Raw genomic sequence first — 25959 nt, 5'->3', positions numbered from 1 at the left:
TTTCTGTCAGTTGGTGGTAGGAATTTAGTTTCAGAAAGGAAATGCATCAAGATGGGTGATGTAAGGTTTAGAAAAATAAACCGCAATGTGAAGATACTGAAATTTCTTTCAGTTGTGAGCTTTGTCAGCAGCATCAATTGCAGTACCTACTAAACTGCAAGCTTGTGGTGTTGAACCCAGGGCAGTGTGAAATGCGTTAAGTAGGTGTTGTCATGTCCTCTAGGTACTTTCCTTGTACCACTTAGAGATCTGAAAATGTCCCAGGTGTTAATACAATTCCATTAACTCGGTTTTATGAAGTTAAGTTTTTCAGCAAAGGAAAACAAACAAACAAACAAAAAACAAACCACAGAGATTTAGTAGAAAGGAAGCTGAATGCTGAATGTAGAGCTGGCAGAACCAGGAATAAGCTTCACTTTGGCACTTGAGCTGGTTGCATTACTGTAGGCAGTTCATTTTGCTCTATTGAGCTTCAGTTGCTCCATCTATCCAGTGGGGACAATTGGATGTACGCTATTTTATAGGGCTATGTGAAGCTCAAAATTAGATAATGTGATGGAAGCACTCTGTAATTATTATATAGGAGTAGAATATTAGCATGTTGAAGATGAAGTGGCTTTCCCTGAGTATTTTTCTACAGGAACATGGCTAATCTACTTTCAAAGAGGCATTAGCACGTTGTTATAATGCACCCTTCTCTGAAATCTCATTATAAGCCTTGTTTTACTCCCTAAGGCATTCAGCTAATGCCAGATAATTGCTTCCCTTTTCTCTGAGCTGTTGGGACAGGTAACTGCCTTTTTTGGCTTTTCCCTGTTGAATATGGTTAATATGACATATTGATATGCAGAAATATGTTTTAATAAATTTGACTCTGTACGCTCAATATGTGGAGGAACTGATGTATATTGTAATATGATTAAATAGCCATGAGGAGTAGTGAGATGGATCAGCCCCCTGATATTTCAGGGTAGATTTGCCCCTACAGATTTCTGACTGTAAGCTGATAACGTGGTCTACCCCTTCGTGCAGAGCACCGTACTAGGAACTTGTAGGTTAAGGTGGGGGCAGGGCCGGTGGATGATTATAGAATGAAACCAAACTTCTGAGAAGGTTATAATTCAGGTAGGAAGATTAAACATTTGAGAACAGTTGCAAAGCAATCTATCATAGAATACGCAGTGAATATCCAAGTGCTCAGGAGATGCTGAATGATACAGTTTAATCAAAGAAGGCTTCTGGAGGAATTGAGCCCTGTGTCCAGATGGGCTCATGAGAACCATTTCAGTTACACAAGCACTCTCCGTTTTAGTGGTATGATCACTCTCTCAATGTAGAAATTTGCTTTTTCCTAACCTGGAAGTACAGTAGGAAGGCTTCTTGTATTTTCTATTTTGTGAAGATCCAGTACATTTTCCTGGCTTAGAGTCTAGACCTTAAACTACAGAAAAACATTTGGATTAAAGAGTTCATTTAAAGTGTTGCATTTACTGTAAGGAAGGGAGCTTTTCTGTGCTCTTTCTCTCTCTGTAATCAGATTCTCTTTCCACTTGTTTTTTTTTTTTTTTTTTTTTTGACCTTATTTCCTAACTAGGCAGTGAAATTAGCAACCTGCATTTTGACCTAACAACGTACAACAGGTCAATCATTCCCTTTTATAGAGTCATAATCATATAGATTCTTGAGTGAGTCTTAGAAATGTAAACTAGAAAATCTCTTAAAAGTTAAGATATTTCCAGATATCTTCAATAGGCTAGTTCATTTCAGGTTATGGCTGTAAAATGTGGCAGCAGAGTTATTTTGGAAGTGTTCTGTTCATATTTGGTGGACTGACTGGGTTAGGTATAGTTTTTCTGCCAGAGATTTGTAATTGGGAACTATCTGGCCATAATATTGTGGGGACTATATTGGAGGATGTTGCTATTTATAGAACAATAGTCTGAGAAGGAGTTTAATAATTTTTTATCCTATTTTATCAATGTTCCCTGGGAGTGAATATAATCCTTTTGGGCCCAATTTAGATTAGTTGCGTACACATCCTGGTTAACTAGTAATTGCACTCTCTTCGTTTGTCAGAGTTGTATTTACATGTGTAAATGGTTTCGTGGTATTGAGATGCTGGGACTGGGTTTAACATTTGTCCAGCCCTGTAGGGGAAATATATAAATTTGATTGCTATTTTCCCCTTGGCTCACCTAGGCCCCAGCCCCACCGTCTTTTTTTTTCTATTCTTCAAACATGCTGAGCTCACTCTTGCTCTTTTCCCTTTGGAACAATTTGTACCGGATCTTCTCTTGGTTGGCGCCTTGTCATTCAGGTCTCAGCAAAAATATCACTTCCTCAGAGCAGCCTTTCCCAGCCTCCAGTCACCATTTAAATTCTCTGCAAAGCTGATATTTTCTTTTTTACTTTTTTGTCTCTGTAGCTCCCCCACCCCCAAAATGTAGGCTTCACGAGAGCCTCATCCATCTTGTTGACAGCTGTGTCCTCTCAGCCTCTAGACCAACATCCGAACTTTTTTTAATGGATTTTTTTTCCTTTTTGATTTTCAAAAAACATTTGTCAAAGGAATGTTGAACATTGAATGATGTAGCTGTTGAGATAATGAAATAAAACTTCGGGTTTGTCAGGGAAGCCTGCTTGGAAGAGGTGGGACTTGATTTCGGCTTTGAAGAATAGGTAAGATCTGGATGAAGGAAAAACGGAAGGGAGGGCATTTTCAGTACTGTGTGAAGTCATGAGAGCTCGATGCATTTTCAGGACTGTGAGAAGTCCTGCCTGCCTGCCCGCAGCAGTTCATGTTAGTCATAGAGGGTGGGAAGGAAATAGTGGCTGGAACGGGGAGGAGTACAGAGCATCAGAACTGGGAGTGGACTCTGGACCCAGAAGGCCTGAGTTTGAATCCCACTTCTGCCATGTACCTATTGAGTGACCTTGGGCAACACATTTAATCTGTCTGTACCTCAGTTTCCTCAACTGTAAAATGGTGGAGTAATAATAGGACCTACTCAAGCTGAAATGAATCCATGTGTGAGTGCTTAGAACAGTGCCTTGGATATTGTAAGTGCTCAATATGCTATTTATTATTAATATAGAGAGCCTTAAAACCTAGAGGGAGATTTGGAAGTGATGTAGAAGGAAAGAGGCATTGCACGTAGAAGTGGCCTAATTTAAAGCTGAGGTCTGGAGTCAGTGCAGTGAAGGGGCCTGGACCAAGGCCTCGGGAGACCTAGCTGTGGAGGTTTTATTGAGACGCCTGGGAGACAGTTGGACCTGGGATGAGAAAGATTGAGCAGGAGCAAGAAGTTAAAAAATAACTGACACTGTTGAAGTCTGGATCACTGGAAGGCGGTTGCTACTTACTCTGAGGGTAAGGGAGTGAGGGCCAGGCGATGAGTTCACTTTTGGATGGGTTGTGTTTGGAATGATGGTGAGTGAAGAAGGATGTGGAAAAAGGGCTCAGGGCTCAGGCAGGTGTCCCTGGCGTGACAGGACCAGGAAGTTCGTTCCTCATTCCTTTGTTCCAGCTCCCCGGAACCCCCATTGCAACCCCATTAATGGTCTGTAAAGGTGGCCTCTGTAAATTATTTAGTTCTGCTGTAAGCCATTTTTACCTCAGTCTAGAATGGCATCATTCAAATTAGAACAACTAAATGTCAGTGTACTACTTTACATCTGTACTTCTTACAAGGTGGCCTTTATTATTAAATTTCGTACACTGTTCCTATAGTGTAGCTACTCAACAAGGACAACTGTAAACAAAGAGATGTTCTTAAGAGTTTCTATATTCATTAACATACTTTTATATTTTGAGGACATGTTGACCTGCAATTTTTTGCTTGTTATTTGAAGAAATGACTTGTGAATGTGTATCTTTTGTTGGCTACTTCAAAAACAAACATTGCTTTGGATGAACTAAAGAGCTATTGTTCTGATTCTTTGGGCCAAAGTGAGATAGTGACATAGTTTTAGAGCTATTATGCAAGCTGTCAAATTTAAATGGAACTTTTGTTATTTTTCTGTAGTTATTTTTACACATTTCTCAGAGGGCCTTTTTCTTCTATTAAGCAAAGAGTAAAACCCCCTGCATGTCTTATTTCCCATAAAAGCCATAATCATTTCTGTTTGTAATCATTTATGCTGAAAGAAGGGTGACTGGGAAATCTTTAGTATTTTTTAGATAGTCTTCATAGGCATCATTTTATTTTTGGGGTTTATGTATGTGTCAATTATCACCATTCAGTTTGAAAAATAAAATATGACAATATCGAATTTATTAATTTATTTACCTGTGAATATTTCAGTATATTACATAAATTCCATAAAGTGTATATTGTATAGTAATCAAAAGGCATTAATGGCCTTTTGTCAAAGGTAAAAGTCTATGTGACCTCTTCTCTCTTTTTCAAGAGATAAATATTTTCTTAATGTTAGAATTCAGGATGTGTGAGGAAACTTTCATTTTGAAGGCATACTGGGCTGTATGGCTCACTCTTGTTGACTTATAAATACAGACTGATTAGATCACAAAGGAACATCTGTCTAGAGGAACTGAGATGTTAATATGCATCCACTTAAAATTGCTGAACTGATGTAGTATCTTGCATCTGGCTTGCTTTATCATTCACTAGGAATAAAGTTGAGTCTGAATTTGTGGAGTGCATGTTATGTTATATTAAATTTAATTTCTCCCCCAGTATTAATTTTGCTGTATATTTTAATTTTTTGATAGAGAATTTTGGGGGGGGTCGGTGAGAGGATTGGGGTAAGAAGGTTTTTCTGCAGTTGCTGGGGAGGGAAGGACCACATTAGAATATAAGAAAATATACTTAAAATTATACCTCCAGAGTGCAAATACTTGTTTTCTGAAATAAATGCATTATAATTCAATCTTTGTGTGAATCATAAAGCACTTCAAGATTATTCAGATTTTTATATAGAACATGAAGAATATCAGATTATTAAAGTTTTTTTTAATATTTGAATAAATTGGTGTTTGCTATGCTTTTTTTTTTAATTTATTGAGATTGTTCACAAACCATACAATTATCCAAAGATCCGAAGTATGCAATCAGTTGCCCATGGTACCATCATACAGCTGTGCACCCTTCGCCACAATTAACTTTTTTTTTCCCAATTTTTGGAACATTTTCATTGCTCCAGAAAAGAAATAAAGACAAAAAAAGGAAACTCAAATCCTCTCATTCTCCTAACAACCTACCCACTCCATTATTGATACATAATTTTGGTATAGTACATTTGTTACTGTTGATGAAAGAATGTTAAAATACTACTGGCTGTAGTATATAGTTTGCAATAGGTATATATTTTTTCCTATATGCCCCTCTATTATTAACTTCTAGTTATAGTGTCATATATTTGTTCTAGTTTGTGAGAGAGATTTCTAATATTTGTACAGTTAATCATGGACATTGTCCACTGCAAGATTCACTGTTTTATACATTCCCATCTTTTAACCTGTAACTTTCCTTCTGGTGACATGTGTGACTCTGAGCTTCCCCTTTTCGCCACCTTCACACACCATTCAGCAGTTAGTTATTCTCACTATGTGCTACCATCACCTCTGTCCATTTCCGAATGTTTAAATTCACCCTAGTTGAACATTCTGCTCATACCAAGCAACTGCTCCCCATTTTTTAGCCTCGTTCTGTATCCTGGTAACTTATATTTCATGTCTATGAATTTATATATTACAGTTAGTTCATACCAGTGAGACCCTGCAATATTTGCCTTTATGTGTCTGTCTTATTTCATTCAATATAGTACCCTCAGGGTTTCTTCATCAACCCATTTTTTTTAAGAGAGTTTTGTTCATACACCATCATTCCATGCTAAGTAAACAATCGTTGGTTCCCTGTATAGTCACGTATTTATGTATTCAGCACCCTCCCCACTATCTATATAAGTACATCTCTATTTCTTCCACAAAGAAGGAGGAAGAGTCAAAGAAGGTAGAGGGACAAAAGAAAAAGAAAAAAGAAAGAGATGAAAAAAAAAAACATGACAGCTAGAAAACAACAAAAGGAAAGATAGCATTAAACTGAAGTAGAATAGAGTCAGATAACATCACCAATGCCAGGAGTCCCATACCCTTCCCCTATGACCCCCCCCACCCATATGCCTTTAGCTTTGGTATATTGCCTTTGTTATATTAAAGGAAGCATAATACAATGTTTCTGTTAATTATAGTCTCTATTTTGTATTGATTGTATTTTCCCCCCAGTCCCACCCTATTTTTAATCCCTTGCAATGTTGACATTCATTTGTTCTACTCATGTAAAAACATATTTGTACCTTTTATTGCAATTGTTGAGCACGCTAGGTTTCCCTGTGTTATACAGTCTCAGTCTTTATCTTTCCTCTTTTGTTCTGGTGTCCCACATGCTCCTAACCTTCCTGTTTCAACCAGGCTCACAGTCATCTTTGTTCAGTGTACTTACATTGTTGTGTTTCTGTCTCCCAAAATTGTTTTCCAAACCTCTCATTCTTGTCTTTTCCTTTCTGCAGTGCTTCCTTTAGTGTTTTCTGTAGAACAGGTATCTTGCTCACAAACTCTGTCATTGTCTATTTGTCAGAGAATATTTTAAGCTCTCCCTCATATTTGAAGGACAGTTTTGCCATATATAAGATTCTTGGTTGGTGTTTTTTCTCTTTCAGTATCTTAAATATATCACCCCACTTCCTTTTTGCCTCCATGGTTTCTATTGAGAAATCCACACATAGTTTTATCAAGCTTCCTTTGTATGTGATGGATTGCTTTTCTCTTGCTGCTTTCGGGATTCTCTCTTTATCTTTGACGTTTGATACTCTGATTATTAAGTGTCTTGATGTAGGCCTATTCAGATCTATTCTGTTTGGGGTACACTGCACTTCTTGGATCCATAATTTTATGTCTTTCGTAAGAGTTGGGAAATTTTCATTGATTATTTCCTCTATTATTGCTTTTGCCCCTTTTCTCTTCTCTTCTCCTTCTGGGACACCAATGACATGTACATTCCTGCATTTTGTTTTGTCCTTAAGTTCCTGGAGATGTTGCTCATATTTTTCCATTCTTTTCTCTATCTGTTCTTTTGTGTGTAGGCTTTCAGGTGCCTTGTTCTCCAGTTCCTGCGTGTTTTCTTCTGCCTCTTGTGATCTGCTGTAGTATGTTTCCATTGTGTCTTTTCATCTCTTGTGTTGTGCCTTTCATTTCCATAGATTCTGCCAGTTGTTTTGAACTTTCGATTTTTGCCTTATGTATGCCCAGTGTTTTCATTATACACTTCATCTCTTTTACCATATCTTCCCTAAACTTCTTGAATTGATTTAGTATTAGTTGTTTAATTTCCTGTATCTCAGTTGAAGTGTAAGTTTGTTCCTTTGATTGGGCCATAACTTTGTTATTCTTAGTGTAGGTTGTAGTTTTCTGTTGTCTAGGCATGGTTTCCTTGGTTACTCCAATCAGGTTTTCCCAGACTAGAATGGGCTCAGGTCTTAGAAGGAGGGAATAGAATCCTGTCTCCCTGAGGGTGTCTTGGAAGATTGGTACACCCTGTGAAGCCTCAAGTCACTGAGCTTTTCTGCCTAGCAGGTGGTGCCTGTCAGCTGGTAGCTCCAGACTGGTGTAAGGAGGTGTGGCCCATGACTGTTTTCCCCCAGACTCTGGGGTCTGGTTCTGAATGGAAGATGGGTAGTAGAGCTGGGCCCCACCTCTTTTCTCTTAGGGAAGATACACCCCCTAGGGTAAGGTTATTAGCATTTGAATAGACTCTTTGCCAGTGCTATGTCTACCCTTGTCTGTATGAGAGCACTGGGAACTGAAAATGGCTGAGGCTTTCTCCACTGAGCTGAAAAAGGGACAGAAAGTCCCCTTCAGGGCAGTCCATGGCCACCCTCCAGCTCTCCAAGGTCAGTCATCACCAAAAGCCTCTGTCTGCTTGTTGGGGAGCCATAGCTTGTATTGAGCAGTCCATATTTGTTAATTAAAACCCCAATTGGAGCTCAGCTGAGCTATATTTGCTTGCTCAGAGAGTGCTGCTCTCTAGGACAGTGAGGCTTTGCGGTTTGCCATGGGGGAGGGGACTCTCAGGCTTTCCAGTTTGCCATAGGGGAGGGGGCTCTCAGCTTGGGTCTGCAGTTTTTACTTACAGATTTTATGCTGCAATCTCGGGTATTCCTCCGAGTTCAGGTTGGTGTATGATGAGTGGAGAGTTGACGTCTGTCCCCCTGCAGTTATTCCGGATTATTTACTAGTTGTTCCTAGTTGTTTATTAGTTGTTCCAGGGGGACAGACTAGCTTCCACTCCTCTCTCTATGCTGCCATCTTCTTCCGTCCTCTGCTGTGCATTTTTAAGTAGCTGAGACTTCTGTCTTTGGGACTTGCAAATAAAATATTGAAATCTTTCAAAAACATGTAAAGTAAAAGATACACACCATCATGGTGAAATGAAGTGATGTTGTGAGCAACCAACCATGTTTAATAGTAAAAGAAACCATTACCCAGAAGGAAACATTCCTCTTACATACCTTAACCATTTACAGTGACCATTTTGTCACTGGAACTACATATAATACTTTGAGAGCATACCTTTCTACTCCCACCCCCATTTTTTAGGAAACTATTTAAAATTGTGATTATCGTTCATGAAGTTTTAGAAAATAGTTGTCAGATCTTTTGATCCACCAGTATTCTAATGGTCTGAATATTTTTGTGGTGATTTTATTCGTCAAGAAGCATTGTTGCCTTCTCTCCATCTCTATTTCTTCTGACTCCCATTATATTAATGCACTGAGGCGATGTTTAAACAGTAAAGCACCAGTTTGGCAGGAATGGTGTGATATTAACAGGGTTGAATGCCATATCCCTGGGGCCTCGAAAAAAGTAGATGCACCACCACAATATTTGTTTAATAAACAATAAGTCACAACCACAAACAATTTAAATCAAATGGGATTTTGCCACTGTTTTAGTTTGCTAATGCTGCAGAATGCAAAACACCAGAGATGGATAGGCTTTTATAAAACAGGGGTTTATTTCACTACACAGTTACAGTCTTAAGGCCACAAAGCGTCCAAGGTAACACCTCAGCAGTCGGGTACCTTCACCGGAGGATGGCCAACGGCGTCCGGAAAACCTCTGCTAGCTAGGAAGGCAGCTGACGTCTGCTCCAAAGCTCCGGCCTCAAAATGGCTTTTTCCCAGGACGTTCCTCTCTAGCAAGCTTGCTCCTCTTCAAAACATCACTCCCAGCTGCACACTGTTAATTCCCTCTCTTTGAGTCAGCTCATTTGTATAGCTGCACTGATCAAGGCCCACCCCGAATGGGCGGGGCCACACCTCCATGGGAACATCTCATTGAAATCATCACCGACAGCTGGGTGGGGCACACTCCAAGCAAATCCAGCCATCACCAAAATGTCTGCCCCACACAAGACCACAAAGATAATGGCATTTGGGGGACACAATACATTCAAACCGGCACATTCCACCCCCTGGCACCCAAAATGACATTATCTTTCCAAATACACAAAATACATTCATTTCATCACAGTATCACAAAAACTTAAATCATTTCAGTAACAAAAGTTAAGTACAAAATCCCATCAAAATCAATTATAGGCATGGCCAGTCCTAAGGCATAATTTTTCTTTAGCTGTGGATCTGTGAACTTAGAACAAGTTATGTGCTCCCAATATACAAAGGACAGACATTCATAGGATAAACATTTCCATTGCCATAAGGAGAAACAGTAAGGAAAACAAGGTTAACAGGACCAAAACAGTTCCTAAAACCTGCAGGACAAACTCCATTAGATTTCAAAGTCTGAGAGTCATTAACAGAACAACATTGCATCCTTGGGGCTTGAGAGACCAGGAGCCTAACCCTTCCCAAGGGCCTTTTTGGCAGCTGTTTCCTCTCCAAATGCTTGGGTGAGTGCTCCAACATATCCACACATTGGGGAGACCACTTTCTCAGCCCCACCCTCCTCAAACCTCGGGGCAGCTCCCGGATTCCCTTCCATCTCCGGGGCACACGCTCAACCCCTTCAGAACAGTGTGGTGGCAGCCAGGCTCTCCCCAATTCCCTGGAAATGTGCTCCAACCTCTTTGGGACCTGAGGTGGCAAAACTCTTCCAGAGCATAGAGGTGGAATGCCCACCCTCAACCTCTGGGGCAAACTCACCCTTTCCATGCATGTGGGCTGCTCCGCTCTCCCAGCCCGAGACCTCCTGACTCCAGACCTCAACCTCCATGGTTCTGTCTTTGAAGAGATTTTTCCTTCAATTTGTTCCTTGTCTGTCTCCTCCAGTCCAGACTGGCAATGGCTCCGTCTATAAAGATCTTGCAAAAATTCTGTTGGCTTTGCATGAAGCATGCAGGGGTCAAAGCCATCAGACAATAGGACTTTCCACAAATCCTTTCTGCTTAACTCCTTTTCCAATCTTGGCTTGTACTGAAATGGCGGCTGGGCTCCAAGTTTGGTCACATCCTCACGTTGGGCTGTAGCTTCTGGGATTCCACCCGCTGGAAGCCTGTAATTTTCCAAGCCATCAGCTTCTGGTTTCTTTGAACCCAAGAGTTCAGTTCTAAGCTTATCTCTCTCCGCTCGCATTTTACTATAAGCTGCAAGGAGAAGCCAGGATACATCCTCCACACGTAGTCTGGAGATCTCCTCAGCTAAGTATTCCAGGTTGTTGCTTCCAGATTCTTCCTTCCATCTGACACCAGGACTCAATTTTGCCAAATTCTGTGCCACTTTAAAACAAGGATCGCCTTTCTTCCAGTTCACAACAACACATTGATCATCTCTGTTCAAGGCCTCGTCAGAAGTATCTTTAGAGTCCATATTTCCACAAACAGTCTCTTTAAAGCAGTTTTGGCCTTTTCTATCAAGCTCCTCACAGTTCTTCCAGAATCTTCCCTTTATCCATTTAAAAAGCCGTTCCAACATGCTTGGTATTTGCAAACTCAGCAGCAAAAGCACCCCACTTCTCCGGTACCAAAATCTGTTTTAGTTTGCTAATGCTGCAGAATGCAAAACACCAGAGATGGACAGGCTTTTATAAAACGGGGGTTTATTTCACTATGCAGTTACAGTCTTAAGGCCACAAAGTGTCCAAGTTAACACCTCAGCAATCGGGTACCTTCACCGGAGGATGGCCAATGACGTCTGCTAGCTAGGAAGGCAGCTGGCGTCTGCTCCAAAGCTCCGGCCTCAAAACGGCTTTCTCCCAGGACGTTCCTCTCTAGCAAGCTTGCTCCTCTTCAAAACATCACTCCCAGCTGCACTCTCTTTTCTCCCTCTAAGTTAGCTCATTTATATAGCTCCACCGATCAAGGCCCACCCCAAATGGGCGGGGCCATGCCTCCATGGGAACATCTCATTGAAATCATCACCGACAGCTGGGTGGGGCACACTCCAAGCAAATCCAACTGTGCCGGTTTGAGTGTATTGTGTCCCCCAAATGCCATTATCTTTGTGGTCTTGTGGGACAGACGTTTTGGTGCTGGTTGGATTTGCTTGGAATGTGCCCCACCCAGCTGTGGGAGATGATTCTGATGAGATGTTCCCATGGAGGCATGGCCCCGCCCATTTGGGGTGGGCCTTGATCGGTGGAGCTATATAAATGAGCTAACTTAGAGGGAGAAAAGAGAGTGCAGCTGGGAGTGATGTTTTGAAGAGGAGCAAGCTTGCTAGAGAGGAACGTCCTGGGAGAAAGCCGTTTTGAGGCCGGAGCTTTGGAGCAGACGCCAGCTGCCTTCCTAGCTAGCAGACGTCATTGGCCATCCTCCGGTGAAGGTACCCGATTGCTGAGGTGTTAACTTGGACACTTTGTGGCCTTAAGACTGTAACTGCATAGTGAAATAAACCCCCGTTTTATAAAAGCCTGTCCATCTCTGGTGTTTTGCATTCTGCAGCATTAGCAAACTAGGACACCAACCATCACCAAAACGTCTGCCCCACACAAGACCACAAAGATAATGGCATTTGGGGGACACGATACATTCAAACCGGCACAGCCACGATCTGAATAGCTCTTGTCACAGTACTTTTTTTTTTTTTTGATATTCATTTTATTGAGATATATTCACATACCATGCAGTCATACAAAACAAATTGTACATTCGATTGTTCACAGTACCATTACATAGTTGTACATTCATCACCAAAATCAATCCCCAACACCCTCATTACCACACACACAAAAATAACCAGAATAATAATTAAAGTGAAAAAGAGCAACTAAAGTAAAAAAGAACACTGGGCGCCCTTGTCTGTTTGGTTGTTTGTTTCCTTCCCCCACCTTTCCACTCATCCATCCACAAACTAGACAAAGGGGAGTGTGATCCCCATGGCCCTCCCAATCCCACTGTCCCCTCTCATAAGCCATATTTTTATACAATTGTCTTCAAGATTCATGGGTTCTGGGTTGTAGTTTGATAGTTTCAGGTATCCACCACCAGCTATCCCAATTCATTAGAACCTAAAAAGGGTTGTCTAAAGTGTGCGTAAGAGTGCCCACCAGAGTGACCTCTCGGCTCCTTTTGTAATCTCTCTGCCACTGAAGCTTATTTCATTTCCTTTCACATCCCCCTTTTGGTCAAGAAGATGTTCTCCATCCCACGATGCTGGGTCTACATTCCTCCCTGGGAGTCATATTCCACGTTGCCAGGGAGATTCACTCCCCTGGGTGTCTGATCCCATGTAGCGGGGAGAGCAGAGATTTCACCTTTCAAGTTGGCTTAGCTAGAGAGAGAGGGCCACATCTGAGCAACAAAGAGGCATTCGGGAGGAGGCTCTTAGGCACAATTATAGGGAGGCCTAGCCTCTCCTTTGCAGCAACAGTTTTCCCAAGGGCAAATCCCGTGGTAGAGGGCTCAACCCATCAAACCACCAGTCCCCTATGTCTGTGGGCATGTTAGCAGCCATCAAGGTAGGGCAGGCCAATACCCCTGCATTCTCCACCAGCTCCTCAAGGAGGCTCTGCATATTTTTTTCCTTGTTTATTTTTATTTTTTTTTAAACTTTTTTTTTCCCTAAATCAACTGTATGAAAAATAAAAAAATTAAAAAAAAAAAAAATACAATAAAAGAACATTTCAAAGAGACCATAACAAGGGAGCAAGAAAAAGACAACTAACCTAAGATAACTACTTTACTTCCAACATGTTCCTACTCTACCCCAAGAAAGTAACCTAATATAGCAACATTTCTGTGAACTTGTTCCTACTATACCCATCAGAAATTAACAGACCATAGTCATTCCTGGGCATTCCCAGAACGTTAAATTTACCCACGATAGCTAATCTGTTCTTCTTGGATTATTGTTCCCCCTTCCTTAATTGCTCTCTATCGTTAGTTCCCCTACATTCTACATTATAAACCATTTGTTTTACATTTGTCAAAGTTCATATTAGTGGTAGCATATAATATTTCTCTTTTTGTGCCTTGTCACAGTACTTTTTGCACAGATTATCTTGATTAGAGTTCTCCAGCTAGTTAATTGTAATCAATATAGGTGAAGTGGGATTAAAATATTGCAGTGAGGGTAATAATAACTTTTCCTCTATTTCTGATAATTTTATGATCTTTACACTTTTGCAGAAGAAATAGACTTACATGGCACATTTTATGTACCTAGGTACACTGATAGTTTTGCCAAGGGTGTCCAGCAATTACAAATTTTTCTTTTACTCTGGGAAGTTGTGTGTTGGGGATTAATATCCTCCCCATCCTGTCCATAAGTTTATCATGAGCTATGTTACCTTGTGTCATGGTTTGCCTGAGCTGCTATCACAAATACAACAAAGTGGTTTTGCCTTAAACAACAGGAATTTATTGGTTGATGGTTTAGAAGGCTAGAAGTCCAAAATCAAGGTGTCAACGAGGCCATGCTTTCTCCCTGAGGGCTGTGGCTTTCCAGTGCAGGCCGGCAACCCTCTGGGTTCCTGGGCTTTCCCGTGATATGGTGATGTCCTTTACTTTCTCTTCTGGTCCCGCTAACTTTCTGCTTCCGGCTCCTCCCTGTGGCTTTCTGTTTAAGGACTCCAGCAATCCAGAGTAAAGCCCACCCTCATCCAGTTGGGCCACACCTTAAGTAAAAATAACGTCTTTGAGAGGTCCTATTTACAGTGGGTTCACACACCCAGGAATGTGGATTAAGATTAAGAACATGTCTAAATTTGGGTAATTTAATTATTTAAACTACTTCACTTTGCTTCTAAACAAGCATTTTCTTTGCTTCTTAAGAATGGAGTGCATTTACGATCATATGTACATGTAGTGTTTCTCACTTCTTTGCCCTACCCTCTCCTTTGTAGTTATTAAGTAGATGGTGCGTTTCACGATGAGAGGCGTTTTACAACAGAGGAGGTGATCTGTTGACTTCTTTTTGGAAGGTGACACCATGCATCTCCCTTTGTCCTGCTGGAATGTAAAGTGGTGGGCCCAGCGGGGAGGAGGCTCTGACCTTGCCCATGGGCTTGGTGCAACCAAGGTGAAGTGGCAGAAGGTTCCTGACGGCTAATGAATAGTACCAGTTGAACAACATGTTGCCATTTATAAACTAATTTCACACATATTATCATGCTTGGTCCTCCTAGCTGTCTTCATAGGCCCAGGGTATCCTTATTTATTACAAGTGGAAGCAATGTAATTTAGAACTGTTAGACAGATATGGGAATGGAGGCTTGAAGTGGGGTCTTCTGCCTTCCAATGCCATGCCGTTCTAACATCTCCCGGAGATGTAGGGTGATGGTTGGTGATGGCTTCTGTCCATGCTGCTTTCCCTGCAGGTTGTACCTGGTGGCCCCTTATCTAAAAAAGTCAAGGATTTGTGATTTATATTCCAGTCTCCATTTTCTTGCCTCTGGAAGCATTGGTAGAGTCAAAGTTTCAGACACCTCTGGCTCTCCCCTCCCCTGAACACTGCAAAACCCATAAGCATTCCTTATCCTTTTTCCTTGAAAATAAAATTAAAGATAAGAAAATCAGGATATGAGATCCTTTCTAGACTTCCTGGTTGTCATGTTTGTTTTGACTGAAATAAAGTGTTTATTTTTGTGGCTTTCTGGTGGCACTAATCCTTTGCTTATTCTTTTCCCCATCACAACACTTGGAACACTTCCACTATTGGCAGTTTTTCTTATGCTAATGTTTTTAAGAAAGAATTTAGGATTTTTTGGTTTTATGATCTCATATTCCAAAGCAATTTATAGCTATGTAAGTTTAATGATAATTGTGGCACACAATGTTACCCTTCCCTGAGGAAAAGAACTAAGTTTATTTCAAAGACAATATCTCAGGTTTGTCAAAGTTTTAAAAGAGTCTTTTGGAGACATAGTTTTGATTAGCATGGAGATCTACTTTTATTTTGTGGTATTACAGATCCTAAATTAACATCACTGGGATAAACCAGTGGTTGATGAGAAATTGAGATAAGTTATCCATGACTGCTTCATAATAATAACTTACATTTATTAAGCTATTTGGTTCCAGTCTTTGTTTATTGTTTTTAATCTTTACAATAACCTTTGGGGATGGTAATCTTTATGACCATTAGTTTACACAGAAGGGAATTGAGGTTTTAAGAGGTTAAGAACTTACTTACTGGCACATAGCCAGTAAGAGTTAGAACCAAGATTGAGGTCATCTAGCTAAGGATATTCGGAGGAGGATATGTGGAAATGGGACCTTGTTATGAGCCAGAGAGTGTATTTAGTGATAGTAACAGAGTATGAAAGAGATGGGTTGTTTTGTCACGTGGGCAAGAAGCAGAAATGAGAAGGTTCAGTAGCAAACAGCAGAGTTTTCAGAATGCATGTAAAACCTTTTGGAGGTAGGGTGGGGTCCTTGAGACTTCCTGATTCATTTAGGAAATCCCCTCCATTTTGTTCTATGACTTTGCTCTTATTTTGTGATTTGATCATAGTGCAACTTATTATAACAACCCACATAGGCACCAACACAGAGTGTATGGTTTGGAAAATAAAATATTTCCCCAAATCTGCCAATTTCCTTATGTTTAATACAAGGGGATTGGATTAGGGGATCTGTAAAATCCCTTTAGAAGCAATTCCTTGTAATTATAAGAATTTAAAAAAATGTACAGAATTTACTTAAAATATGAAATTCATGAATTTTCTGTCTGCCTCTTTCCTCTTCTGAAATGATATGGAAAAAAGTCATATTCTCAACATGTGTCTTCTGGAATATTATTTTAATTGGGTATTAGGCTTAACATTTTGTAGCAATACTGTCACACTAATAGAAATCTATCTTTTTTTTTCTTTTTTTGCCCCCCTAGGTCCTGCAGGAGCAGCTAACGATGTGTAAGTACTTAGCTTTGTGACTTTCTAAATTCTCCTTCTGAAGAAGACACTGTTTTTCATTATTATGACCTTTACATATCTATAGATACGGCTGAAAAGACATGAAAATACTTTCTGTGCTATGCACATATCAAGATTATCATTTGAGTTATAATTAAAGTGCTATTTGAAGACTATCATTTGTGACTTTTATCTTTTCAGTTGACTTGACACTTTAGTTCAGAACTCTAAGAAAAGGGAAATATTTCACTGTGTTTCCATCCCAGCTTATGTAAACATTTTTCCTGTAAAAACAAGTGACTATGGGATAATTTAAGCACATAGCCCCTATTACTGAACAGTGTCTTAGAGTTAGCTAGTGAAGAGAGGCTGGAGCCAAACATTTACCAAATGTACACTGAACCATTTTAAAGCTGATAATTAGATACTTGAGTGATGTACATGACCATTTAGAATAGTCAACGTTGAGCTGACTCTGAGGCCATATGACATTTAAATACAAGAACATCTTGCTATGAGAGGTTTCTAGAGCTCAACAACCCTATCATTATTTGACAGTTTGTCCCAGGTCCATCATGCCCCCTTCTTTGCATCTTCATGCCTCCAGTCTAGTATAGTAAGGACATCACAGTAGCTCATTATTTAAGAGTGCCCTGTGGTTGCCTCATGGAAGGTGGGATCCACCCATACCCCACCCAAAATTGGTTTGGATGTCAAGACTGAAGACACCACACACACACTAAGAGGATGTGGAAAGACTTTTTACTCACATAGTGAGCTTTATGGGGAGAGCAAGGCAGGTGTCTAGGCTTGTCCATTTGGCTTGAGTGGCTTTGGTTTTTACTGTGTTTATAGATTGGAACCGAGTGAGGGTCCTTGTGCATGGCATGGACCAGGGTTTGTTGGTTGATCTTGCTTCCCAGCCCCAAGGGAGGGAGCACCCAGGCTTTCTTACCAGCTTGCACAGATATGGGTCAAAAGGGAAAGGGGGAGTGATAGTGCTTGAAGGCTGTCAGCAGTTAAACATCAATAATAGAGTCAGAATTTTTATTACAAAGAGGAATTCAGAAAGTTTTCTGGGAATTAATTATGCATTTTATATGGGACTTCAGGTGCAAAGGACACTGTATTGATTGATTCAAACTCCTGGCTGTAATATTTTAGCTGATTACCAAAAGCATTTAGCAATAGTAAGTTCTGAATCCTTACTTTATTCTTATTATTTCAGTATCTTGGTCTCTCCTTGAGTCTTTCCTTTCCAATTCTGTATTTTGTTGTCATTAATTTTCCTAAGCATTGCCCTGCCCATGTTGGACCTTTGCTCCCAAACTTACAATTACTCTCCATTGCCAACTGAATTAAGTCTAGAATCCCTTGGAAAAGTGAAGTCCATTTATGTTCTAGCCTTAAGCTGTCTGATTCAAGAAGAGGTGGGAGGAGATGCTGAAATCTGTGTGAGGAAAGCCACTGACCAAGTGGGAAGCCAAAGTCTTTCTTAATGGGACCATTCTCAGGTGCCCCAACTGACCTCGTGTTTTTGTCTCTCTTCCTTGTATTTTGCTGTTCTCCTGCCTGGAATACTCTTTCTCCCAATTCTGTTGGTGAAAATTCCATATATTCTTTAGGATTTATAGCTTATTCTCTGTAAGAAGTGGTTCCTTGGATCTCTCAACTGGATTACTGGATATAGTATCTTTCTCTTCTGAACTTTTACAGAATTTTAGACCTCTCTAATGATACATCATATTGGGCTTATGTAATAGCTCTTTATGTTCTTGTCATTTTCCTCTTGGGAATTGGGGAGGTGAAATGTCTAATCCATCTTAAGGTTCTCTATCATGCATTTAACATAGTTTATGTTTAATACATAGTTGTTGAATTCCATTGTTTCCCTTTAAGGAGAGAGTAATTTCATTTAACTATTTTTTAAATTCCTGAATTGTCTGCACTTAAATTCTCCATGACTATACCTTCTTTTAGGTTTTATAAATTAAAAGTTGTAATTTTATTAATTAATGACTCTTTTTAAAGTAAATGTAATAAATTTAATGGAAAAAATTTAAAGACTATTATAGTATTTCTTTTTCTTGCACAAAAGGCATATTCAAACATTTCTATTATTTTTAAGCAGAAGCTGTAGATTAATAAATTTTGACCATAGTATTAGGTGATGCTGTGAATAAATGAGAAGCTGTAAGAAATTGAGATGATTTAAGCTTTTTATTATGAAGATAAAAATTTTTTTTGTATCTAAACAGACTGACCCCAAACCAAAAGAAGTAGCCAAAATATCATTTAATGAAAGCTGACACTAGAGAACTTCAGATATTGCGTGAACTGTATTATACATACCAAACAAGAGTCTTTGGGGGAATTATATTTATTTTTGGAAGTCAGTGGTCTATAATTACTTCCTTAATATGTATTAAAAATCGTTTCCCCAGGGAAGATCTGCAGTTTTTCTTCTTTCCCCTTTTCTATTTATTTGACTATTTTCTATAGACAGGAAGCCAGGATATAATAACAAAGACATGCTCTTCCTGCCCTTAAATAGGTCACTCTCTGCTGGGGACCAAAATATAATGTGTGATAAGTGCTAATGATCAAAGGAGTCAGAATTTAATGCTGGTCTGGGTCTTGAAGGATGAGCAAGAGTTCCGTGGAGAAGGAGAAGAATGGCTGTGCCGGGCAGAGAAAAGAGCCTGGAGGAAGGCACAGAGGTACAAGACAGCAGCAGCACCTTGGGGAAAATCCAGCAGCTTGCTTCAACTGGAGCCTATGCTGCAGGCCTGGCAAAGGCGAAAGATGGGGCTGATGGGCTGGGGCTGGATTGTGAAGGGTCTTTGGTGCCAGGCCAATAATTGAACTTGATTTTGTATGCATTGAAGAGCCGTTAGAGATTTTAAAGCAAGAGGATTAATGATTATCCTTGAGTTTTAGGGACAGATGAGATGGAAGGTGGAAGGGGAGGCAAAGAGGAGGGAGGGAGGGAGACCTTGCAAGGAAGGTCTGATCAGTGGGGAGAAGGGGATGCATTCAAGATGAGGTTTATTGAATGACTGAAAGGGGAAAGGAAACAAAGGAAAATCTGAGGTTAACTCTGAGGTGTCACATTTGAGCCAAGGGACGAGATGGCTGATATGCCAAGGAGGTCAAAGGAGCTGAAGGGGGAACAGAAGCCATTGGGTTTGGTGTGATGCCCACATTCGTCACCTTGGGGACTATGGTTCAGTAGAGTGGTTTGAGTAAAAACTGAGTCAAAGTAGAAGGCAAGGAGAGGCAAGGAACGGCGGAGAGCATGGACTTTCATTTTACAATGTGTAGCAGTAAGGGACGAAGAAATGTTGGTAGCTTAAAGAGGAAACATATTAAAAACATGTATTTCTGATTATAAAAGTAATGCTGAGAAAATTTAGAAAGGACAGAAAATTAAATAAGAGAAAAAATCAGCTATTATCCTACCACCAGAGACAACCATCATTAATGTTTTATATTATTTTCTTCCAGGTGTTTTGTTTGTTTGTTATTTCTACTTAATTGTGTGTATGGATGATTTGGTATATTGGAATCTAGGTTTCTGTTTCTTTATCTTTATTTTTTTATTTTTTTCATGGAGGAGTTGTGGATGTGTCTGTAGGCTAAAGGGTAGAAGCCAGTGGAGTAAGAAAAACTGAGGGTAGTTTGTGGAGGAGGTTATCTATGGTGAGGGAGAGAATAATTGATGGAGGTAGATCCTCAAACAGGCTAGAGGGGTTAAAATTATAGGTAGAAGGATTAACCTTAGAATATTGAGAAAAGGAGAAATGCATAGATGAGGATATAAAGAAATATAATCAGACAAGATAGGCCCACGTGCAAGTCAGGGAGTGAGCCTTCCTTTCTTTTCTTCCTCCCTTCATTTCTTCAAAATCATATCCCAGAGCAGTACCACACAGAACAAAATAGAAGTGAATTCAGTGCGATGGCCTTTGGCTGCGGTCACAGACCTGCAAAAATCAACCATGCTTTTATTTTATTTCAGCAAATTATCTTAGCTGTTTGGTACAGGTAGGTTGTGTTGGATATTTTGGGTTGAGAGTGGCAGAAACCCAGCTCAAACTGGCCTAAACAAGAAACAAAAAGAATTTATTGACACTGTGTAAGGAAAAGCTGGGGGCAGGGGAACGGAAGGGGAAATGGCAGGGAGGGAGCAGGGTGGAAGGTGTAGAGGGCTTGGCTTTAGGCCCAGCTGGATCCAGTTGATCAAATGGTATGAAGAAACTCTTCATCTCTCTTTACTCTGTTTTGGTTTCCTTCTTAGGCAGCTTTTCTCCAAGTGGTGACCGAGATGGCCAGTTTTTATCTTATCAGCTTAATCATTCCTGTGGAAAAAGACGGTCTCTTTTCCAGTAGTTTTGAGTATTCAAACTGGGCTAGGCTCTCCCTGGCCAGCTGGGGTCATGTGCCTATCTCTGGATAAGTCATCTGGTCCTGGGGAATGTGGGATTCTCCTTGGCCAGGCCTGGATCCTGTGCCCACTGCTGGGGTCAGTAAGTATCATTAGCCCCACCTTAACCATGTAAGTGAGGAAGGAGTGAGAGAGTGGTGGTTTCCCCAGAGGAAAGCTGGGGGGTGGGGGTGCTGTCAAAAGAAGGGGAGAATTTTAACTGGGTGGGCAGAAACAAACTGTTCTCTATGTACATTCATTTTTTTATTTTGTTGAAAAATACATATTTTTGTAACTTATGTATCTAAAATACAGCAGTTTAGGAATATCATTTGAAGAGTTATTTCAGACTTAAGGATAATATAATTTTCATTATTTATAAAGTACAAACTATTCCAAAGATCTATTATTTTGTTCTGAAAAAAAAAAAATCTTAAATTTCAACCGATATTTATATGAATATTATAATATGTTTCAAATAAGAAACACAGAGTACTAAACAAGTTGACTCAAAGTTAATGTTTGTTATTGATAACAAAAGGTCATAGCAACTCAATTTAAACAAGTTAATTCAAATACTTGGTTCACTTAACTTGTAAAGGGCCATTTCATTAAGATTCCTTTCCTGACAAAGTTATTGTTAAGATAGCAACTAGAGAGAAAAATATCTTGGAAGAAACTAACATAAACACATTGAAGTTCTGTTTTCTTTCAATACTGAAATTATGAATCTCCACTCTTGAGTTTCCTTGGTATCCTGTATACATTTCCCATATCTAAAGGACCTGTGTCAGCTGAGCCCTCTCCATTCCTAGCAATTAAACCTGAAGGTGTCCAATGAACTCTTCTCCATCTGTGAAGTCAGAGGCAAGGCTGTCTTCTGAAGGTGAAGGGGATAGGATTGGGATTGCATTGAAAAAGCATGAGCTGCAGAAATAGAAAGATCTGTGATTAAATTTCTCTCCGCCATTCAGTAGCCGTGTACTTCCATGCCATTAGGATCCTCATCTGTAAAATGGGGATAAGAACAATACCTGTACAGGGTAATCATCATCATCATTGTCATCATTGTTCTTACATTAGTAGCTAATATTTATTATCGCATTTAATGCCCATGACAATCTGATGGAGAAAAGAATGCTGTCTCATTTTACAGATGAGGAGAGGAGGGAGCAAAGAGGTTAAGTAGCTGCTTAAGAGTTATGAGGGTTATCAATACAGTATGGTCAGTGTTGTAGGATAATACCTGGCATTGAGCTTTGTTGCCCCAGTAAATGGTAGCTGTGATTATTAGGTGGTTTAAGGGTAGTTGGAGAGGTTTGGCAGATCATCTGTCATGACTACCGATTGCAGAACACCCAGAGCATTGAGGCCTTTGCTGAAGTTAGAAATCACACATTCCCATTGGTTGCCCACTGTTAGATTTTCCTTAGGTAGGAGCTAATGGAATAGGAGCAGGAAGAGAGAAAGAGGATGGGTGGGTTCACCCAGGGCTGGAGAGGGATAAGGTGGTGACCAGGACGTGCTGCCGAAATGCTTCACTGCCTGGTGCACGTTAGGGAGAGGGGACAGGAAGCCCAAAGGGGCATGGAAGGGAGGAATGGGGAGGGCTGGAAGATCTGTAGGGCACAATATGCCATAAGAAAACAGGCTTCTGGGGAGTGGTGGAAGGATCGGAAGGAAGATTCCCCCCAGTGGGATTTTATACTCTAAAATGTCAGAGGTGAAATAGTTCCAGGATCTAAGCTTCCTGGAACAACTATGACAGTAAGTTACTAACATGGCTATAAAAGTTGTTGGAATAGAGGAAGTAAGCAAAATGTGTGGTTAGAGGGTGGTGGGTGGTTTTCATGGATGTAAAAAAAATTGTATAAGATAATGAGTTAGGAAGAAAAAAACGGGGTCGGAGGCTGACATTTTTAGGGCATCCAGGGTTGTTGCAGGGATAAGACTCTAAAGAGGAGGAGTTTTTGAGTGAAACTACCATCATCCCCATTGGACGAGCTCTGTGGGCAGGTTAGGTGTTTGCTGGCTCCATCTCTTATTTGGAGATAATGAGAAAATAAGCTGCATATTCTTGAGGTTTTTAAGAAAAGTAGTGCCATCAAGGAAAAGCAAGTTCTTTTAAGATAAGTAGGTGGAGAGAACATTCTTGCTTTACTTATGGCAAATGGTACTTCTGCTACCAATGCTGAAATAATCCTCCAACACCGCATGTGCCTTCAGAAGAGAACAATTAGGAGGACTACAGTGGAGGGGTGGGGAAATTGGACTTTAGCTCCTGGTACATTGCCCCAATCAAAGAGAAGTTGAAAGCATTCCTCTGAGGCCAATGTTACCCATGTTTAGGAAATTCATCCTGGAAGAAAGGGATCTCTGATGACCAAGGGGCCCCTCCAAGGAGAGGGATTTAAGGCTAGTGGTCCAAAGAATTGTGAAAAACTGAATGAGAGTAAACATAAGCCAGAACAGTCAATGATAAAACATGATTAATTCAGTCAAAAATTTTATGTGATTTAAGAGTTTCGTGGAATTGACTGGAACCACCCTAAAAAACAGGAGCCATCATAGAAACATATTATAGAGAAAATTAAATGGTTACATTTTGATGTGGAGAATTTTAGTGTAAATGGAAGTAAATGTCAATTATGGAAACTATTCTGAAAGATTATCATGAGCAGTAACTAAATATGGATAATTAGAGCAATGCGCATTTTCTCCATGGCTTTCTGTATTAAATTTGTACTGTTTACAACTCAAAATAAGTTTGGCTTCTTTTGTGGCACTGCAGATATGGAAAAAGAAAAGGCTATAGGCTGTTTTCTGCTTCTTAGATCATCACTGATAAGAATAACCATATTTAGAACATTTTTCTTGATGAATAAGTAAAAAATAAATCATTTCTTTGCCACATAACTATGTTAGTTCTGGAAGGCTAAGGGAAGTGAGAATTTTTTGAGTTCTAAGGCAAGCTGTAGAGTAGACAGGGTGAGTTAGGCGATGCTAATTGGAGCAGCTGGCTGCTATCTAATTGTTATCTGTATTTGTCCTGGAGAGTGCACATTATATATCTATATATTTATGCCACAGTTCCGTTATTTTACGTTTGAAACCTTTCTTTAGGTCACTTGAAGAACTATTTTATAAAACTCAGAAACTAAGCAAATACAGTGTTGAAAAACTTTTGACTACCATATGTAACGGGAAGAAAAAGATAGTGGTTTATATTTTATATAAGTCTGAATAAGGTTTCTGTTTATTAAAGGAATAGTTATTGATATAACGAAGATCACTGTAGTGTAAATTGATTGAAAGGTTTAAGAATTTCATAGAGGTATTTGGTTTCAAATAGGTGTGCCAAAAATACATTAATACCGACAGAAGAAAGCCAGCCTGCCCTAAAGAGCAACCAGAGGGACATAGCAGGTTTTGAGGCAGCCCATCTTCTGGAACCCTGACTCAAACGAAGTCAGAGCCTGTGTCTGATTAAAAAGAAGTTCAGTCCCTGGTTCATTTAGGCAAGTTCTGCAAAGCTAGTATGAAGCGGAGAGTACATAATTACCTGGAGAGTCTGGATCAATATAGATAATCAGTCTGAGAAGGGTAAGAAGAGCATCATGCTGGTTTTAACAAGTTCACAGGAAGTAGCACAGAGGTATATAATGGAAACTCTGAGATAAAGGTAAGAAGTTTTGAAACCAGATGGTATCCAACTATAAGTTTGGCTATAATAGTTACCCTTAGTCGATTGCATTCTTTTCCCCCCCTGTTTCTCACATGCCTACAGGAGGATCAAGCATTGGGCCAACTTTGGTGTGATAATCACCACTAAATAGTATCTTACTCTGCAAAGGGTGAATCATGTTTAAACTGTGAACTGAGGACTTAGCTTTTCAACAATCCCAAAAGATGTTAATTAGTGACCAGTGGTCCATCTTTGGTGACATTTGTCCTTGCAAGCATTCTTATGCCATGACCAGAAGTCTTCAGTCAGAGCCCGTGAGCATGTGATCTTCGTCTAGGAGGTTGTTATGATATTCAGGATGGGTGGCTTTAAGCTTGACGCACTCGTTCTCCTCAGAACACCTGTTCTCTGATTCAAGAAGCTAAAACCTTGCTACCAAGACACCTAATTTTAATTAAATTCCCCAAATATTTTTTAAACTTGGGCTAAAATAGATTATATAATACATGCTCTACAGTTCTTTGGAAATGTTCTTGTGGCTTAAAAGGTTTTCTTCGTAAGATGGTATGTGATGATACTATTTAAAAGTCTTTCACTGTTACATTTTATTAAATATGACATCTTTTTCCACAAATTTTCAAATGTTGTGTATGATCAGAAATAAAACACTGTCTTGAAGTCAGAGAAAGCAGTTTTATCTGTAGGCTTTGGTCATGCTCCCTCTGGAAAAAAGTTTATCTCACAAGCTTCCTCTTTGGAATAGTGGCTTACATGAAATAGAAAATGGAGTAACCACTCATTAAAGAACATGTGAGTCCTTTAGGACTACTTTCCTTCATCACTTTTTGGATTGTGGCAGTAAGCCTTCTAGGATGAGTTCAGGGCACAGCTGTAAAATAAACAATATTTATACTTGAACTCTAGCTCATAGTTCTAGTCCCTTCTTTTGGGTCTTCCAAATTCTAATAGGCTTCTCCTTTCATTGACACTGAGGTGTATGTGACTGATTATAAAGAACATGAACTTGTAACTTTAGCCAAAAGGTAAAATTAAACTATTTAAATCTCAGCCTTCCTAGACCCCTAAAATTACTCAGAATAGGTGATTGCTTATTCTAGCAAATAAAAAAAGCCAGCCTGCCTGCCTCTTTACCCCTCTCCTTCGTTCCTTTTATTCTTTACTAGCTGGAGAAGCCAGAAATCAAAGTGGGCCATGACTTTCTTGTCTTGTTGCGTGCAGTCATGATATTAAGGCATTAAAACAATGTTAAATGGAAGAGCATTTTCTGTTAGCTGTTATAGATTCAGTTCCATGTTGCAGGGAATATTCTGTAGCCTTTAATCTCTGGTTAGATTAGAGACAGCTGTTGTAACCTCTTCCAGTTCCCATTTCCTCTCTCAAGAGTATGAGATGGGCCTAAATTAGAATTGAGGTTAAACTGATGATGAAGAGCTGACTTTGTTTCTTCGTTTGTCAGCTAGAAACATCTATTTTCTGAAGCCTCTGGCAAGGCCTTTG

At 39.8% G+C, this 25959-nt stretch overlaps 1 protein-coding gene across 1 annotated transcript in view; it reads left to right on the top strand.

Moving 5' to 3' along the window:
• Positions 1–25959, top strand: part of C8H12orf75 (chromosome 8 C12orf75 homolog) — a 51869-nt gene that overhangs the window by 4312 nt on the left and 21598 nt on the right. Inside the window, exon 3 of the mRNA XM_037847350.1 lies at positions 16306–16330. Within this exon, the coding sequence (XP_037703278.1) occupies positions 16306–16330 (25 nt within the window). The remainder of the gene's footprint in view (positions 1–16305; positions 16331–25959) is intronic.

The sequence above is a fragment of the Choloepus didactylus genome, chromosome 8 (assembly GCF_015220235.1).
Source record: "Choloepus didactylus isolate mChoDid1 chromosome 8, mChoDid1.pri, whole genome shotgun sequence".
Taxonomy (NCBI): Eukaryota; Metazoa; Chordata; class Mammalia; order Pilosa; family Megalonychidae; genus Choloepus; species Choloepus didactylus.
The sequence above is the reverse complement of the archived record's forward strand: the minus strand, read 5'-3'. Positions and strand labels throughout refer to the sequence as shown.